Source organism: Xyrauchen texanus, chromosome 3, assembly GCF_025860055.1.
Source record: "Xyrauchen texanus isolate HMW12.3.18 chromosome 3, RBS_HiC_50CHRs, whole genome shotgun sequence".
In the NCBI taxonomy this organism is placed as follows: Eukaryota; Metazoa; Chordata; class Actinopteri; order Cypriniformes; family Catostomidae; genus Xyrauchen; species Xyrauchen texanus.
The window spans coordinates 52,479,253-52,499,494 of record NC_068278.1 but is presented as its reverse complement, the minus strand read 5'-3'; the positions used below and the strand labels follow the sequence as shown (position 1 = coordinate 52,499,494).

General features: G+C 35.9%; 2 protein-coding genes across 2 annotated transcripts in view; both read right to left on the bottom strand.

The window, feature by feature from the left end:
* LOC127625984 (beta-adducin-like) overlaps positions 1 to 10,707 on the bottom strand; it is a 33,851-nt gene extending 23,144 nt beyond the window's left edge. The window contains exons 1-5 of the mRNA XM_052101488.1: positions 10,334 to 10,707; positions 5,001 to 5,236; positions 1,734 to 1,875; positions 519 to 670; positions 309 to 389 (exon numbers count right to left, since the gene is read on the bottom strand). Of these exons, the coding sequence (XP_051957448.1) occupies positions 309 to 389; positions 519 to 670; positions 1,734 to 1,875; positions 5,001 to 5,150 (525 nt within the window). The 5' untranslated portion in view covers positions 5,151 to 5,236; positions 10,334 to 10,707. The remainder of the gene's footprint in view (positions 1 to 308; positions 390 to 518; positions 671 to 1,733; positions 1,876 to 5,000; positions 5,237 to 10,333) is intronic.
* A 1,353-nt stretch (positions 10,708 to 12,060) lies between these two features.
* On the bottom strand, positions 12,061 to 20,001 carry figla (folliculogenesis specific bHLH transcription factor). Its single transcript, XM_052100046.1, has 4 exons — positions 19,783 to 20,001; positions 17,773 to 17,922; positions 15,174 to 15,263; positions 12,061 to 12,249 (listed from the first exon to the last, which is right to left on the bottom strand). Exons 1-4 carry the CDS (start codon positions 19,966 to 19,968, stop codon positions 12,061 to 12,063), a joined length of 615 nt encoding a protein of 204 aa, XP_051956006.1. The 5' UTR covers positions 19,969 to 20,001.
* Between the last annotated feature and the right edge of the window lie 241 nt (positions 20,002 to 20,242).

Below are 20,242 nucleotides of genomic sequence, written 5' to 3'. Positions count from 1 at the left end.
CTGACAACTGAGCAAAAAAATCTCTTGATTGCGATAACCTTGGAGAAACTTGGCGAGGTAATCAATTTGCAATGTCTTATTTTTGCAACGAATGTGCAATACGTGTTCAGAAAAATACTGAACACAATAAATCTTTCATTCTTATCAGCAAATAACACTCACAGTCTCACACAGTAATGGCAATGCATTTTCCATTGACCTTCATTTCAATGCTTTTGCACAGGGAACACAGACAACACTACCATCAGGGGGTCCTCTTACAGGAAGAAAGAGGAACTAGTTTGTAAATATAGAGTGTAAAATCTCACCAGACTGGATGCAGTCACCTCCCCACAGACCAGACCAACTGGCAACACCAGGAAATGTTCCTGCTCTTTACTAACGCGCATCTGCAGAGAAACAGAAGTAGTTGTTTAGCAGACTATTTTATCCGAAGTGACTAACAGTGCACTTTTTAACCATGTGATCGATACACAGTTTGACAGACAAAGACGGGTTTAAGGGTTGTGTTTGCTTACTGTGAGGCATGTGTTGGCAAGTTGGGCCCAACCGTACAGATCCACCAGCCGGTGTACACTAGCCAGCTTACAACGCATCAGTCTCTCACCCTTCACCATTGAGCTTGGCTCCCATCCGTGCAGGTCGTTAATGGGGGTTACCATGTTAACGGCTGTACAGGCATGAGTAACAACAAAAACAGAGCTAAGTGTGTCAATAAATGTCGTCATCATGAAGAAAAGAGCATCAATAGTTCAGTTTGACAGACATCTGATCAATTTTAGCTCGAAAAGACTTCAGAGTGAATCAGCTCACAGCTCAAATGCTCAATAGATTTGCACAAGGACAAACAGAAAGCACAACTGAAATAATTTCATAGCTAAAATGTGATTGATGAAACTGACTTAATGGAAAAATATCTATAATAGTGTATAATCATGTAGCGAAAATTAAAAGGATTGTTCACCCAAAAATGAAAATCTATAATTTACTCACCCTCATGCCATCCCAGATGTGTATGACTTTCTTCTGCTGAACACAAATATTTTTAGAAGAATATTTCAGCTCTCTCATAATGCAAGTGAATGGGTACCAAAAATGTTAAGCTCAAAAAAGCACAAAAAGGCAACATAAAAGTAATCCATAAGACTCCATGTCTTCAGAAGCGATATGATTGGTGTGGGTGAGAAACAGATCAATATTTAAGTCCTTTTTTACTATAAATTAAGAATGTTAATAACCAAAAACGTGGAAATGAAAGTAAAAGTAGAGATTTATAGGAAAAAAGGAATATTGTTCTGTGTCTCACCCACACCTATCATATCACTTCTGAAGATTAAATCACTTGAGACTTATAAATTAATTTTATGCTGTCTTTATGTGCTTTTTGCACCTTCAAAGTTCTGGCCACCATTCACTTGCATTGTATGGACCTATAGCGCTGAAATATTCTTCTAAAAATCTTTATTTTTGGTGAACTATCCTACTCTATATAGATTAAAAACCAAAGAGAATATGCATTTATGTGAACTGTAAATGCAATTTTTGAGCATGACAAAAAGCACTTCGGTGGTATCATGTCATTTTCAGTACTTCTTTATTAGTGTTATGTGCAAAGCATACATGGACAAAACATACATAAGTATGAGTATGACAATTCATATGTCGAGTGATTTATATTTGGACTAAGATACAAGGTTTGAGATATTTGCATTGTGTGTTTAAGTGTTACATACTGGATTGAGTGATAGGCAGAGCGGCTGGAGATCCGTGAGTTGCCATGAAGTCAGCGATCTGTCTAAGAGCCCACAGACTGGAAGAACTTCCTTCTTTCTTCATCTGCTCCTGAATCAACACATCTAGCTCCTCTCTAAACGACTGCAGCACACAAAGACACACACAATCAAATGCAAATATTCACCAACACAATGCATTTAAACAAAGAACAAAGTTAGGTTCAGTAAACATTCTTATACACACATGCCATGCATTTTCCTATTGCTCTGAAAAATAACTTTTTCAACATCAAGGAAAGGTTAAATGTATATGTAAGGAAAGTGTATATTTTTATGGTAACACTTTACAATAAGGTTGTGTTCATTAACATAATTTCTGTAAATACATTAGTTAACATAAAATAAACAAAACGTTTACAGCACTTTTTAATCTTGGTTAATGTTAATTACATAATAATATTAATACATGTTAACATTAAAAGACATTTTGAATAACAAGTATTCTATATAGTCTCAATTAATATTAGATAATAAAAACTAAATGTATAATAATTATACAAGAATAAGGAGCTGTTGCATGTACATTAAGATGGAGTATAGCATAGTCACATTGCAGGAAACTGCAGTCACTGCTTGAAATTTAATGTCAGCTACCCGCATATTTAACAGTCAAAGAAATAGCTTGTATAAGCACATGCCAGTGCAGCAGATATACACACTGCAGATGAAGAAATACATTTCTGAATGTACAAAATCATAAGACGTCCTCATACACAATGTTCATATCTTAATTTCTGTCCTTCATACAGTCCAACTTTCCATCCATTCTGAGCATGTTTATTGTTTTGCACTCCAGCATTATATATGTTTTCTCGTCCCCAAACAATTTCTTTCTTTCTTTCTTTCTTTCTTTCTTTCTTTCTTTCTTTCTTTCTTTCTTTCTTTCTTTCTTTCTCTCTCTCTCTCTGCAGCTGTCAGTGGTGATTCAGGACAGATTATATCTGAGTGGTGGAGATAATCATATCTTTGGGAGCCTAATGAGGGGGAAGGGGAGAGAGGACACTGGGATTGAAGGCAGGACATTCAAGGGTGGACAGAACAGAGGAATAAAAGGGGGCAAATTAATGCAGGTCCTCTGCAGACAGGAGATAATCCATTTCCCATGACCTTTTTGAAGGTTAATTGTAGATGAATACCCATTTACTTACACAAACACATTTTCACACCATTCTTAATGGACCGTAACAGAAGAGTTTTGAAAGTAAAAATCCCCTTCATTTCTTCAATAGAGATATTTATTTTGAGTTATGCCACTAATCGCGGGGTTAGTGGTTTGATTCCTGGCCCACATGATTCCACATGCCGAAGTGTCCTTGGGCAAGACACTGAACCCCAAATTTCTCCCAATGGCAGGCTAGCGCCTTGCATGGCAGTTCTGCCATCATTGGTGTGTTGAGTGTGTGTGAAGGGGTGAATGAGTCACAGTGAAAACTTTGAAAACCACTAAGGTTAAAAAAGTGATATATATGTACAGACCATTTTTCATATTTGGGAACAAAGTAAAGTAAAATGTATTGTTTTTAGTTGTGCGGTCTGTCGATTATTTTTTTTTAATCGTGATTAATTGCATAATTTTTTTGTAGTTAATGAAAACAGAACAATATGTAATGATATAATGCTTTATTAACAATTTCCAAACAAAGCCTTACACAGTATAAAGATAGAAATGCACTAAAATAGCACATATTGAAGAAATATTAATGGAATAGAAAATCTGCAGATAATTTACTCAACCTCAGGCCATCCAATATGTATATGACCTTCTAGCTTCCCAGTGTCCCAGATTTTTAGCTTCATCCAATACAAGTGAATGAACACCAATTTTTTATTATCCAAAAAGCATATTTAGGCAGCATCAAAGTAAATCAAACTACTACAATCGATTAAGTAACGTCTTGTGAGGTTAATCGATATGTTTGTGTGAAAAACAAATAGCTAATTAAAACCTTTTTAACTATAAATTGCCCCTTCCGCCAGCTCTCTATTGCTGTTTGAATTGACCTAACTCTCACGTGAAGTATGTTCATCTGTGGTAAACAGAGCGAGAACGTGTCAACGTGAAAACTTCACACGACAGCAACGTGAGGCATTCAGTGTTTACAGGAAGCACTACTTTAAAGTTAATAAAGTTTTAATGAGCAATTCGTTTTTCACACAAACGTATCGACTCACTTCAGAAGACATTACTTGATCGGCATGAGTCATGTGGTTTACTTTGATGCTGACTAAGTGACCGTCAAAAATTGGTGTCCATTCACTTGCATTGGATGAAGCTAAAAACCTGGTATACTTTCCTAAAAATCTTAAATCATGTTCTGATGAAGAAAGGTCATATACAGCTTGGATAACCTGAAGATGAGTAAATTATCAGTACGTTTTCATTTTTGGGTGAAATATTCCTTTAAACATTTTCCAAAGTCTAAGTGGGAGGTCGACTAATTGAAAGAACTAGTATCCCCATATCTTGCATTTTCATTGCAATGTGGCATTAAATCTCTTAAACCCTCATCCTCCACAATATAAATCTGCTGGTAGACTGTGGCTATATGCTTTCCTACAGCAGTCGTAAAGCCGCGTTCATGATTCGCGTCAGAGCATCAATGCCAGCGTCAAGTACCGATTTGAACTCCACATGAAAAGCGCTTGCAGTCTCATTCTGCGTTTTGATAATAGTTAATGACATGCTCCTGTAGTAATTAAAATGCGCCTTATATAGGCTGAAAAATACTTGATGTCTATCACAAGTCCCATCTGGACAACATATAGCATTAAGAGGTCATTTCTCCATCATTTTATCACTGACAGTGAATCCTTACTTTGTGTGTTTTTGGTGTGTCCGACTGTGTAATGGCTGACATTTCTAGTATTTAGATGACTATCATATACAGTCTTCTAACTGTCTTTTTTCTTTTTTCGGTCGATTTTCATGTATTTATTTTTTTGGCTTCGAATCAAATGTTGTAATGTTGTGATTCGTCTCAGAGCTGATTGGTTTGGTTCCAGGCTTACAACTCTGTAATGTGGAATGTTTTGTAACACCAATGGAGAAAAATAATGAGACAATTTATGGAACCAAGGCTGCTAGAAAAATGAGCAGACAATGTTGCACTCCATTAGCCCATAAAGCTATAACCACAAACCTGAGTCATGATTGCATTCAAATATATGGGCTTCACTCATGACAGAACTGTATGTCTTTTTACTCACAGGGCTTTGCAGGAGACTGGATACACGTTTCTTGAGGCTGCTGGATGGTGTTGACTGCTGGGGAGACTGGACCAGTTCTGACTCCAGACACTCCCCATCTACTGGACTATGCAGGACCGGAGTCCCTTTAGGGCTGGGAGAGTTACTCATCTTCTTTTTCCCAGTGTATCAGAGAGGAAAGGAAAGAAAAACTAGCTAAAAAGAAAGGATAGGCAAAGCAGGGCCTGGTGAGAGTGCTGGAAGGGGGCGAGCAAAAAAAAGAGAATAGTAAATTTGTCAGTTGTAATATGGAGTACTGTTACAGACAGATCAAACTACACATTGTGAAAGGATTCTCTAATAAAATGTGCACATGAGGACATTCAGTCATGTTCAAACACACAAGTATGGATTCAAATAGGCAGTCCTGCATATACTAGATGAGGATTTGTGCACACCACACCCAAAGTCACTATCACATATATCCGCAGCCAGAAAATGCGTACTTACATTAGTAAAAGCAATCGATTTGTTTGCATGTATAGTCAAGGAAGGTCTATTTATGAAATTACAGTTTGAACTGCATTTTGCATTGATGACTAGAATGTACAGTAATAGATAGAGTGCAGCTATTACTGTTCAAGGATGTATAACACAGCTGACTGATGACAGAACATCTTTAAAGATCAAGAGCATGAATATCTCTCATTTCTAAACCTTTCGCTGCCATTCACAAAAGTTTATATCATGAAAAATTAAAGCATTGCATCTCGCAAAGAAATGTCCAGACCATATTAAACCCCAAAATCAAGCCTATTTTATGAACATATTTTTGTAGCATTCCCATGTACAAAAATGTCATTCTCATTACATGATTTTTTAACATTTTAAATAAGTATAAATCTAATTTAGTATGATTTACTTACATACTTTTATTTAAAGTAAATTATGTAAAATTTTCATGATATACTAATCAATTTATAAATTATTGCATTACGTTACTGAAAAGTAGGGGCGGGGGGATGTAATAAAAAAAAAAGAAGAAGAAAAACAACGTAGTGGTTCTAAAAACAGTTGGTAACATTTTACATTAAGGTTCCATTCGTTAACGTTAGTTAATGCATTAGGTATCATGAACAAACAACTAAATATATCATGTATTTATTTCATAATTTTTTAACCTTTGTTAATGTTAGTTAATAAAAATACTATAGTTCATATTAAATCATTGTGCATTAACTAATGTTATTACACAACGGCCTGGAATACACAATTCTGATTCTGGTCAATGGTGCCATCTAGTGGCCTGTTATTGCTCTGTAACAACCGTAGCTACACATATAAGACCGCGTATCCGGGGTCTGCAAGCCATCTCTCTCTCCTGCTTCACATAGCACTCTGAAATCTCTACAAGTAAGCTAATAAAATCATTTAAACTCAAATCATGTGTTTCATGTGCATTTATTTATTTATTTGGCAAGTAGTCTTGAAATAAGATGCATACTAAACAGTCAGACGCACATTAAATAAAAAATAAACAACCGAACTGCAAAGCAAATCAGAGGTAACATTTCAGCTGTTGAGCAATTTATTTCTGCTCACATAATTATACAATTTCAATGCAAATCAATGTTTTATGTCCATCTATTTGTTTATTTCTCAAGTAGTCTTGTAATAGGCTGAATAATGAGGAGTTAGACGGTCATATTCTCAAAATAAATACCAACAGAACTGGAGGTGGATTTTAGCAGTTCAGCAATTTCTTTCTTCTCAAATTACATAATTTCAATGCAAATCAATATTTTATTTCCATGTATTTACTTATTTGGTTAGTAGCTGTATAATAAGCGTCAATAAAAGTCAGCTGGTTGTTGTCGCACAATAAACTCTGCAGGGTGATCAGGACCCTGACGCAAAGCGGAGCAATCTGTACATTATCCCATACTTAACATATACATCTTTTGATTTAAAATGTATATGCTGAAATGAACATTTTTCTAAGATTAATAATATTGTTCAATGATAGTTCATGTTAACTAATGTTGTTAACTAACATAAACAAATGGAACCTTATTGTAAAGTGTTATCAAATAGTTTTAATTATCTTTATGTAATATACGTCTTATCGTTTTCTTTTTATTTTGGGGTGAAATATGACATGAACGTATTTATTCAACATCATCTAAACTATTCAACCACATCTAAAATTTTGTGTTTCAAAATCTGACATCTCATCAACATGATAAATGGACAATTTATCTCACATGGATCATCTACTGAATATAGAATATATGTTGCTTTGGTAAACGTATCTTTAATCACCTATTATGTGTCATTCAATTAGTTTCTAATTTTGGAGGAAAAAACTAATTGTAGAGAGAAAATTATAATTCTTGTGGCAAAGTGCTGTTTGTGATAACCAATGTGTCAACGAGTTAATGCAATGAGAGTCACAGCATCTTTGTGTTTGGTAGTCTGGCAAGTGCTCTGGGACCCCAACTAAGAGGCGCTCTCTCTGGGGAGACTGTATAATGTCTAGGGACCCTCTAGATCCAGACAGCATACTGGCGCCGCCCTGCACTGCCCTTTGGATGGGTTTCAAACACAGCTTTTTACTCAAGTGGATCCAATTTAATCAAGTCCTCTGCTGTAATACAATGATCAACACTCAGTTTACCTCTCAGTTTACCCCTATTCCTGCCTTTAACTCACATCATGTTCCAAATAATCACCATTGTCTTCTGTTACAACCAGCCTTTGATGTCGTTTTGAGGAGGACTCTAGAAAGATACTAAAAGACATGTACATGTGCCTGTTACTTATTGATCTGTCTGAAACTGAGCTTTGCAAACCGGATGAGGGTTTTCTCCCTGACTGAGAAATCCTAATGCTTTTATCAAGTGGGAAGAGAGAGGAATGTATAATGGTAAAAGTAATGCTCGATTGATTTTAGATGAGTATTCTAATTAAGTTAATGTGCGGTTCTGGGTGCATTCACTTCTGCATGATAATGCACTGAGAACTGTATTACCCATGGGAAAACACACACACACACACACACACACACACACACACACACACACACACACAATGAAGTGCATCTATATGTGCCTTGTGAAATAATGCAAGTTAAACCTTTTTGTGTCAATTATACTGCACTATATATAACTGTTATTCTAAACTATATTCATTAATTTATAACAACAATTATGAATTTTTCCACACTTTAAAAACTAGGTGGTAAGAGAAAATGTTGCACAAACGTTGTGCTGCACAAACTTGTCGTTAGTGTTTTAATGAAAACATTAATTCTTTAACATTACATCAAGCAACTTAGTTTCATGCCACATCTAAATGATGATTAATAATTTGTTACATATTTCTTTTTAAACATATCTTGTATCCCTTGCTGATTATTAAAGGAATGTTCGGATTAAATACAAGTTGAGCTCATAAAAATACATGCTTTAGCATGGTAAAATCTTTGATCTAAATGATTTTACTATGTTTTACGATTATAGGGTTCATATATTCATGGCAACGAAATGTAATTTTTTTTACAACTTTACACTGATAAAGGTTAGTAAGTGATTTTTATCATACAAAATGTTAACATGTATAATGTTTATGTCTTTATGATTTTTCTTTTTGCCTTACTGTATCTGCAATGTTTTTTAGTTCACCCAAAATTCTCTTATTTACTCACCTTCATGCCATCCTAGATCTGAATGACTTTCTTCTGCAGAACACAAATGTAGATGTGTTGAAGAATATGAAAGTGGAGATTTATAGTAAAACATGACTTAAATATTGATCGGTTTCTCACTTACACCTATCATATCACTTCTGAAGATATAGATTTAACCACTGGAGTCATATGGATTACTTTTACGATTTTTGGAGCTTCAAAGGTCTGGTCACCATTTAGTTGCATTGTATGGACCTACAGAGCTGAAATATTCTTAAATAAAAAATAGCCCCGTAGCTATATGGTAGCTTTTTGCAGTTAACTGGTGTGACAATATTTTTTAAAGCTAGAAATATTCTATTTATTAAGTAATTAATGAGGTCTCACATGCATAATTATTATTTACAAACATCTTAGCAAATTCCTATAGTAAAAAAGATGTTGAACATTTATACTATTGAGATCTGTATTTTCTAACTATTTATTTAGCCTGAGACCAATAAATTGTTCAAATGCCCATTGAAATAAAGTAGGCCTAACTGAAAATGAAATTAATACATTGTGACAATTCTGGATTGATTAATTCACAAAAAGGTCTGAAAAGTGAATCAATGAGGGTCAGCTTAATTAACATGAGTTGGTGGTATTTCTGTATTGCTGGAGATTGAGCAGAAGGGGCTGCGCCGTCCCTCTCTCTCTAGGGCTCATCATATACCAGGGGAAAGACTCACTTGCCACGCCCACCTCTCATACATGGAAAACAACACCTTTTGAACTGCGGTGAAAATGAGAAATACAGTCAGGTGGGATTAAAGGCGTCATATTAAGGGGTATAATGAAACCAGAAACGTTTGAAAACTATTATATAAATAAAGCAGTATTATAAAACGTTTTGTCGTAGTTCTTTTGAGCAGAAAAGCCACATCCAGTATTCGCGCGGCACGGCCTGTACGCGGCTGCCTAGCAACAACGCGAGCACCGATGCAGCATCAGCACCAGCGCGCGGCGGGCTCAGCCTCCGTGCATCAGTGCCAGGACAAACCCAGACAAATCGAGAAGCCAAGAATTGCAAATCCACATCTAAATAAATCCCTTTACACATAAACTACATAATCTAGTTGCCAATATCCTCGGAAAGAAAATGCCGAGGTAGGAAAACATTAAATATGATGCGTTTTTTCCCCGGCAAGTCTACATTAAACTCACAAAATAGCTTCTTCTGACAGTTGAAATGGCTTTCATGGCACTCGTACACTCATTAACGCTCAAATGAAAACAAGGCCCTAGGGCCTTTGAGTAATTTAAACGAAGAATAATAAAAAAGCATTTAGAGCACAACACATCCATTATAAACTATTTTAGCTAGAGGAATGCAGCCTACATCCATTTTCTCTAGTTATTTGTTTCGTACATAGCCTGCTGTTAATTCTATTAAATACTGTTGTAATAGTGAATCTTGTATTAAAAACATGCAATATCACGACAGGGCAGCATCATAGTTGCAGTACTGTCACTATAAACATGGATACAAGGGGTCCGAAATTCCTTCGTTCCCATGTTTGTGCATTATTATGCAAATCTTGGGTCCTTGGATATCTCAACTATTGACAGAACTCTGGAAATGGTGACGGGGGGGGAAATCAGGCACGAGACAGTAAAGGCTTACCTTACAGTAGCATCCTCTCCTCTTTGTCCTTTATGCACGCAGTCACCATATAATACCGCAAGCTAATGTTTAAAAACAGGCGCGTGCACAAGCAATCGCTAATTAGTCTTGTTTTCCGGTGTGAATGGTATTGTTTGGGTCCGTGATTTCTTAGAGCTCCGCATCCCGTTTTTTGACGTTTATTGCAGGGTGGTCCAGCCCACGACCACGCCTGCCAGATTCATGACCTCGCGCGTTCCTTTATCGAGTCAGCTCCTGTTCGTTTTCAAATGCACCTTAAGAGGAGTTTGTTCGCCAGTAGTGTTAAAATACTAGCACACATATGTTAAACGAAAATAGTTGTCACGCTGTACAGTATCGAATAGCGTAGAACTATCGGCTGACAGATTAATTGTGGCTGTAGAATGATGCAGCCGCTGATTACTGAAGCGCGCGCCACTGGCTCCACCTTCTGATGTTTTTCTGATATTACAAAGAAGCAATTACTGTGTTTCAATTCACTTTGACCTTAATACATAGTGTTGCGATGTAAAACAACATAATTGAAAAAATGACAAAAATAATATGGGTATTAATAAACATGTCAAGCAACATTTAATCTAAAACCACTCCTTTAAACATCTTCCCAAGTATATTTTAATTGTGAATTAGTAACCTAATTAGTAGCCTATAGTAACTTAATTGAATATTTGTAGCTTTCAAAAATACTTGGGTCACACCACAGTGCCAAATGAACTGCAAAAAGCTAAAATAATTTAAATTCTGAAACTTAAAGGGATAGTTCATCTCAAGCCATCCAAGATGTTTATGACTTTCATCTGCAGAACACAAAGATTTTGAGAAGAATATCTCAGCTCTGTTGATCGTTTCAATGCAAGGGAATGGTGGCCAGATATCTGAAGGTCCAAAAAGCAGATAAAAGCTGCCAAAAATAATGTATAAGACTTAAGTGGTTAAATCCATATGTGGGTAAGAAGCAGATCAATATATACAGGAAGTCTTTTTTTTTTAAATTTTTTAAATCTTTTTTTACTCTAAATCTCCACTTTCAGATGTGAAGTAAAACTAAACAGGAACCACATGTGTCTTTCAGATGTGAAAGTGGAGATTTATAGGAGAAGAGGACTTAAATATTGATCGGTTTCTCACCCATACTTTTATGCAGCCTTTATAGGCTTTTTGGATCTTCAGATTTCTGGTCACCATTTAATTTGTGGACATTTGTGTTTTGCAGAAATAAGAAAGTCATACACATCTGGGATGGCTTGAGGGTGAATTTATTTAAATGTATTTGTTGAAATTGTTCATGTTATCAACTACAAAAATTCCTCACAAGATTTGTAAAAATGAATGACACTTAATTTATTTGCATTTTCGTTTAGTTTTTTAAACCAATATAATGCAGGTGAAAAAAATAAATTAACATTTGCGTATCTGCCTCTTATATTCAAGAGTTTAAATTCACATTGAGAAAATAAATAATCCTACCAAAATAATTTCAGTACAGCTCAGCATAATATTAAACCATAAATCCTTATAATAGCAGACAAAAATACTTCTGTAATATTAAATAGTGACTGCACAAATAAATAGTGGCTGCACAAATGGCATCAAGAGAACACACAAAAGGAAAAACAAAAGAAAACCAAAAACACCAAATAAATAAATAAAAAATAAAATAAAAATGTGAGCCTAATTTAAGGCACCAAAAGGATTCAGTGGGGCCTTTAAGACAGAAGTTTGCCAGTTACCACAGTTTGGTCTGAGCCAACCTGAACAATGTACATTGGTACAACACACTGTACGGTCACATTGTTCAGATCAAAGTCATCATCAGCTCCTGTCGCCATGGTGACCACTGGGGCAGCAACACTCACTCCCTCAGACAGAAAGGGATTTGATATTGGCTCCAGGGCCTGTGAACAAGATTGACATGCCTGATAAAATAAAAAACAAGTTACAACTATCAAAAATAACATTCAGTTATCATACAGTATTACTACATAGCCATATTATGATATCAGAATTGAAGTGTTTACTTGTAAAATATTAAAGCAATATCACATGAGCAAGAGTGCGACATGGCCCTACATCAGCACTGCTGCGATTCGGCCGCAGGCACGAGCCCACAGGCCAAGTGCCATAGGTAATCACAGCAGTGCTGATTTAGGGCCATATAGCACGATTACGAGTGTGATATTGCTTATACAACAGTTCAATGAACATACATTTTAAAAAATTAGGAAAAACGCAGCAGTCAAAAAACGCATATGTGCATGGAATTTCTGCGACCGATCAGAATCTGCTGTTGCTGGTTCAAACCAAATGATGCTTCAAAGCCTTTGCTAGTATTTCAAAAATGTCACTTCAGAAATAGTATCATGGCTTGTGCGGTTTCAAACAAGTTATTGGATAAATAATGATGGATGGGGGTGTGCGAGAGACAAAAAGTGCGTTCACCTGTTGCCATACCAAAGCAGAGATGCTGTCAGCTTTCTGAAGATCAGCTTTCTCAGGTGGAAAAGTAGCCATCCAATCGGGGTATTTCTCCCCATTTCACGGTAGCTGATGTGCAAGAGTCTTTCACTATAGAAACTGCAATGTCCTCCGCCATTTTAAACAGTGTGCCCACTCCAATGTGTAAAGTTCGATAAGAGGCAAGCGCCTTCAGTTTGTGTAATTAATCATTCTGTTGTGTCTCTCAGCTGTGATGAGCTATAATGCTGAATTTGTTAGTTTAAAGTCATTTCCTAGCTTTAGTAGTAATACGAGCGATCACTGAGTGCTGCATGTAAACACTGGCTGATGCAAAATTCACTTCACGTCACCTAACTGGCTCAAGTACACATAAAAATTATCTTTTCCACCACCTGCAGGCAACCATATATAAATGTAAAAAAAGACAAACAGTAGCTCTTAACACATCTGCACTGCTCTTACACTTTAGAACGGAATGAACACAATCGGAGTGATACACACACAAACACAAACACTGAAGCGTCAGAGTGCTGATGGTGTCAGACCATCAGTGCTCATGGAATTTCTCATCCAATCAGATTCGAAGACTGGAACTAACTGTTGTATGCATGTATGAGTTGGGGGTGTTATATAATTTCATATAATTTTCATTTTATGAAATAATTTTCAATGTCGTTATTTTACTAACCCAACTAATGACTCGTCGGCGCTTTATCAGTAGGTTGCACGACACGTGAAGCATTTTTTTTTTTTAGCTTTCACTTAAGAAGAGTTGTGCACTTTTTATTTTAATATCTCTCTTTACATAAATACTATTTTCCACTTAAAAACTATAATTTCGTTATTTTACTATCCCAACTGACTCATCCGCGCTTTCCAATAGGTTGCACGTAAGGGGGAAAAATATTTCTTCCACTTAAGAAGAGTTGTGCACTTTTAAGCACTTTTTATTTTAATATACCTCTTTACATAGATATTTTTTTTCTACCGAAAAACTATAATTTCGTTATTTTACTAGCCCAACTAATTAGTACTCATCCGGGCTTTTTAATATTGCGCCTAAGAAAAAAAAAGTCGTCTTTGGGCAGCCTTCTTGCGAAGAGAGCAGCCACAGCCACGCTCACTGATGAGCAAAAGGTCGAGGCAGAAATGACCATGTACCTGCAGGAAATGGCCATTGATGGGGAACAGGACCCGCTGACTTGGTGTAAACGAACGACAAAAGGTTTCCGTTCATGGCAAGATTAGCACGGAAATATCTGTGCATATGTGCTACCAGTACTCCATCAGAGCGGGTCTTCAGCACAGCGGGTAGTGTAGTTACTCCAATCCACAGCTTATTAAAACCAGATAAAGTGAATATGTTGGTATTTCTGGCCAGAAACATCGAAATTTAAACATGGTCTATGGTGAAAGATATTAGACTTCTTTACGCATTTTTCGCCCCTCCGTTGCGGAGCTATTCGATTTTGCATATTATTTTTTAAACGTTCATTTGTGTAGTTCATATGACCACTTTACAATATTTCAATAACATAATTTATTTTGTAGCCTGTGCTGAAGTTAATTGTGCTGCTAATTATAAGTGAAATGGTAATGCCGAGTTTCGGTCTGAGTGTTGTTACGTTTTCTAGTTCTTTATTTGTTGTTCTTCTATGTTTTAATAAATGTATGTTATTCATATTCACCTTGTTTCTTTCATTTGATTTGACATTATGGATTCATGGCCAAGGAAATTTTTCTTTAAAAGTATTAACCAGACAAAAGTTATTTGACGTTCGCTGGTCTGGGTTTATCTTAAACTGCCGCTTCAGTGTATACAAGAGCTATGTGACAATGAGCAAGATTTTCTGAGACACTACAACTACTAATAATTAATTAATAAATTAATTAATAAATCTTGTAGCCTACAACATAAAATATTTTAATCTAAATGTACAGTGTAAGACATGTAAAAAAAAGACAAGAAGCTAACAATGTCAAGATCAATATTTGTGTAGCCTGCCTGACACGGTATTTTAACACGTCACGTCTCTGGCATATACCACAGTATTTAAAATAGCATATATGCATTAGTTATATTCTCAATTTAATTTACAGAGCAATCCCTGCAAAGTTTTTAGGTTAACTATAGAAGAGACTAGGATTAGTGAGTCACACTAGCAAGACTCGCAAAAGGGGGCGTGGCATGGCATCACGATGGTGGCTCGACATCGTGATGTTGGTCAGCCATCACGATGGACGATGATATCGTCCATCGGCACAACCCTAATATATATATATATTACACCTATAAAAAAAAAACTCCATTATCCTCTATATTACAGTATATTATATAAATGGCAGAGAATTGAGAACTCACATCGTCCATGGTCCATAAATCAGAGTAGTCAGTCTCTCTGTTCGAACAGTTGCTCCCAGTCTCTAGAAAAACATTTGGATTCCCATTGCCCTGCAAATTCAAAGCATTAAGGTTTTTTTGTGTTTTACTGTATATTTCAAGCTTGTTTTTACAATACCTTCTAGAAAAAGAGATATTCTATTTTACACTAGCTGTCAACAGTTTGAGATGACTTTTTGAAATAACCATTTTATAATAAAAAAATTTTTTAACTGATGACAGACCTATTTTTGACTTCAGTCTACTAAAAAAACAATACATCACGTTTTCTAATTCTATTCTAATGTGCAAATTTGGTACTCAAGAAACACTTCCCTTTTTTAAGAACAGATCCACTCATTGAATCACAATACAATAATATTTTTTTTCGGTAGCTGAAATACAGAGTACACTTGCAAGTCACTTTTACCTTGAAAGTAAAATTTGTTTAAAAAAAAAAAAAAAACTACTTCAGATTCATCAGTCTAATGTTCTTTTGAGAGATAAAGGCTATTCCATGCACTAAAGTCTTGAAATAAAATATCAAACAAGGACAGAGAGGGAAGTGGACGGCCCAGCTGTACAACAGAAAGTCTAGTACTGTACATTAAAGTCTCTAGTTTGAGAAACTGGCAGCCTCAATGATCAGTACAGGTCAATCACCAGTTTATTCTGCATAAATGAAGGGAAGACTCTGAAAGTCTGCCTAAAATGCCAAAATCCCAAAGGAAAAAAAAAGTCACATCTGAAATTGACAAACAAGTATGGATTTGTTATTTGCAAAATAACTTAAAAGTTTGAGTGGTACATTTTTAAAAGGTTTAAGGTTAAGCTGTTGTTAGAAAAGCTTGGTTGGAAAATCCATGAGAAGTGCCTTACAAGCCTTACAAGCTTCAGAAAGTGCTGCAGAAAGAATGGGATGAAAATGGGACGACATTAACCCTCTGGGGTCTGAGGGTGTTTTGAGCCCTAGAGACGTTTTGACATGCTTTGACATTTGTGCTTTTTTTCAGTTGCTTAAAAACATTAATGGCTAAAGTCTGATAACACTGTATTCTGCACAAACTGGGCTACAATAATATGTGAGCAACATGTGTGTACCATGCCATTTGTGATCAAAGCTGAATTTTCAGCATCATTACTGCAGTCTTCAGCGTCAAATGATCCTTCAGAAATCATTATAATAGGTTGATTTTCTAATATGGCCATATTTAAAGTGCATTTTACTCATTTAACCTGAACACATTTGCAAGCACAAGCTTCGTTGATGAGGCAGCATAAACACTTGATAAAATATAATCTAAACATTCATATAATTTTGTATCATACAAAACTTGCTTATTAGGACATATTTCAAATTTCAATACACTGAATCCTGGAAACAGTCCCACTAGTAAAATATGTACATGTTTATATAAAATAGCATGTCAACTAATGAAAACTAAATGATTTACTTGTCCGAAATTGTATCCTCGGCTGGATCAAGTCTCTCTTCAAAATACAAAAGTTCAAGAGTCCCTTCTTCTGAGGAAATTGTTAACTCTTCCTTATTATCCAGGAGTTCCTCGCCTGTGTATCGCTTACAAACGCGCAGTAAAGTGAATCGCCCCCTCACAGTTGGGGGCGTTTACCATTTGCATTGATCGCCTCAGCACATTAGCATATGAATGGCGAGCTCTGCTGGTGGGTGTGATCACATTAGAGATAAATTAGATAAGCCAGTAAAAACTGTACAGCACTTTGTTTCATACAAATTACATTGCAGGAGAATATTGGTTTTAAAATTGAACCGTTTTATTTAAAAGTAGAAATTGTAAGCGTTCTTTAAACATATGTTTCATGTTTGTGTGAGAAGTATTCGCAGAGTTTGTTAATTTTTTGTGACGCGTTTCAGAAATATGCTTGTGGAGACAGAGACGTCTGATAGCTCACCCTTTTTATTTTACAAAAGCACAAGGTTTTGTTATTGTGAGTGTACACAAATAAAAGTAGACCCTTTATAGTCTCTAATGATGTCTTACACTTATCTGTATACCCAAAAATGATGGAGTACTTAAAAGTTATTTCCGCTGTAATGATGAAAATATCCAGCAGGACGCGCCAGCGGGTTAAGATCTACAGTAAAATGACTGCTAGAATGCCAAAAGGCATCACTGCTGCAAGTGGAGGATTTGAGGAAAAATATAGCAGCAGGCTGAGCTCCAAACTGCCAGAAAAGACATTCAGAGACCCCAAACCTAACTGTGGCCCCTTCTGGAATGGGCCCAACCCCTTTCTGGAGTAATTCCACCCCCTTCCCAAGTTCTCTCAACTACTTTGATTTTCCAACCCAAATTGGAGATACCTGGGCTGCAGCATTAATTACATGGGATTTTTTTTGGATGAACAATTTTTGAAGAATACAGCAGGGTTCATATTTAACATAAACATGTTTACTGTAATTCTTGATGAATTTAAAGCATCCTCTGTGAATTAAACTATTTCTTCAAAACAAACAATTTAATGGAGTTTCAAAACTTTTGAAGGGTAGTGTAAATAAAAAATAAATTGAATGGGCAGGACTGCCGTACTCTTGACTCACACTGGTAGAGGTGTGATTTAGGACAGCTGAGAGAAGCCGGATGTACTCCGTTGCAGCCTTAAGCATGTCCACTTTACTGGGCTTTCGGTCTCGTGGCATCACTGGCACGATACGGCGAAGGTAAGAGAACATGCTGTTCAGGCTCCTTACCTGAGGGACACATTGGAAAATGAACTTGCAAAATTTCAGAAGTGCTTTAGATTGAAACAATTAACAACATAAAAACAGACATGAGGAACAAACTTGGAATTGGTATACCTCGATTTCTTTTCATATCCTTGACATCTCATTCAAGTCAAGGTTTTTTCCTTTTCTAAAAGAAAAATCAGTTAAATTAAAGGGATAGTTCATTCAAAAATGAACCCTCATGCCATCCCAGATGTGTATGACTTTCTTCTCCAGAACAAAAATTTAGATTTTTAGAAGAATATTATAGCTCTGTTGGTCCATACAATGCAAATTAATGGTGGTTAGAACTTTGAAGGTCAACAATACATAAGGCACATAAAGGCAAAATTGAATCTATAAGACTAAAAGTTGTTTAATGTCTTCAGATGCAATATGATAGTTGTGGGTGAAAAACAGATACATTTTAAGTCCTTTTTTATACTATACATTTTTCTACCTGCACATTAAGTGGCGACATGTACGAAAAATGTCAATCGGCACAAATAAAATAATGTGAAAGTGAAGATTTTAAGTAAAAAATTACTTAAATATTGATCCGTTTCTTACCCACACCTATCATATTGCTTCTAAATATACAGATTTAACCACTGGAGTCATAGGGATTACTTCCATGCTGCCTTTATATGCTTTTCGGATGCTCAAAGTTCTGGTCACCATTCACTTGCCCTGTTTGGAACAACGGAGCAGAGATATTTTTCTAAAACTCTTTGTTTGTGTTCTGCAGAAGAAACAAAGTCATAACATCTGGGATGGCATGAGGTGAGTGAATGAGAATTTTCATTTTTGGGTGAACTTTCACTTTATTAGAATTGTTATTAATTTTCCACTTTACGCCGACAGTTCTCATCTGCGCCTACCTTTTACTTTACTAAAAGAGTATCAAAAAGCAGTCATCATGTGCATGTGTAGAACAGGTTTATACCAAAGCCTTCAGTCCTCATTCACTTTCATTGTTTGGGAAAGAGTGGACAACATATTAAAACATTTCTCCATGTGTTCCACATTAGCAAGTAAGTTTGGAATGACATGACAGAATTACATTTTTTGTTGAACTATCCCCTTCATTCGCATTCCATTAAATGTTATATGGTAGATCCAACATCCAGATTTTGGCTCTGATGCTTTATCCCTTGACTGCCCCTCTCTGACACAAGGCAGGTAATTGATTTGTTGACTTCATATCTAACAATAATACATGTTAATGTTCAATCAAATTCAAATTAAAGCTAATGATCAGCGGATATATTACGTGCCTCAGTACACATCTCAAAGGGCTAGCACACCCAAAAGAATTTGAATTCTGTCCTCATTTATTCGCCCTCATGTTGATTCAAACCCCTATGACTTCCTTTCTTCTGTGGAACACAAAAATAGGTGCAAGACAGAATGTTAGCCTCAGTCAACATTCTCTTTTATTGCATCTTTTTTCCATAGAATGAAAGTGAACTGTGAATGAGACTGTCATTCTCCCCAACATTTCCTTTTGGGTTGCAAAGTACCAAGTTATACATCTTAGAAACAACATGACATGTTTAAATAACAGACTTTTCATTTTAGTGTGAGGTATTCCTTTTAGTTAGCTTTTTTATGCAGTCTGCATATTCAGTGAATGGAACTAAATTGGCTCTGAATAATGTCATAATGAATAAAGTGGAAGAATAAAGAGTATGAAAGATATTCTAATTAAACACAAGCACCCTAATTCAAGTACTTGGGAATATATAGAAATATTATACATATAACTTTGGAAACTGCAGCACCTTTCCAAAGGGGGCAGAAATGTACAAGTATTGAGAGCGTAAGCATGTTGTTAACACTCACCCTCAATCTCTCCTTTGCGTTCGCAAGCTGTCGTCTCTTTACAGCTTTATCTCGGTCCTCCGTATCGACGTACTGCCCGTCGTCCAACCGTACAAATTTACCAATACTCACGTGAACAGGAAGTGAGGGTTCAGCACTCTCGCGCAGTAAAATATCACCCATTATCTCGCGCTCAGGGACCTTCATCAGACCCACTATGGCCCTAAACTTTCTTCCATTCATTTCAAGTTTTTTTATTTATATATATTTATATATGTGTGTGTGTATATATATATATATATATATATATATATATATATTTACAATGTACTAAATGAGATAACGTCACAACATGGTTGATTTAACAACGTTAAAGCTTAAGGCATTGCATGTAAAATATTTAACTCATATCCTACTATCGTGGAATCTACTGGTCCAGAAGTTACTAACCGATTGATCAAAAATCTAATTCAAACTAATT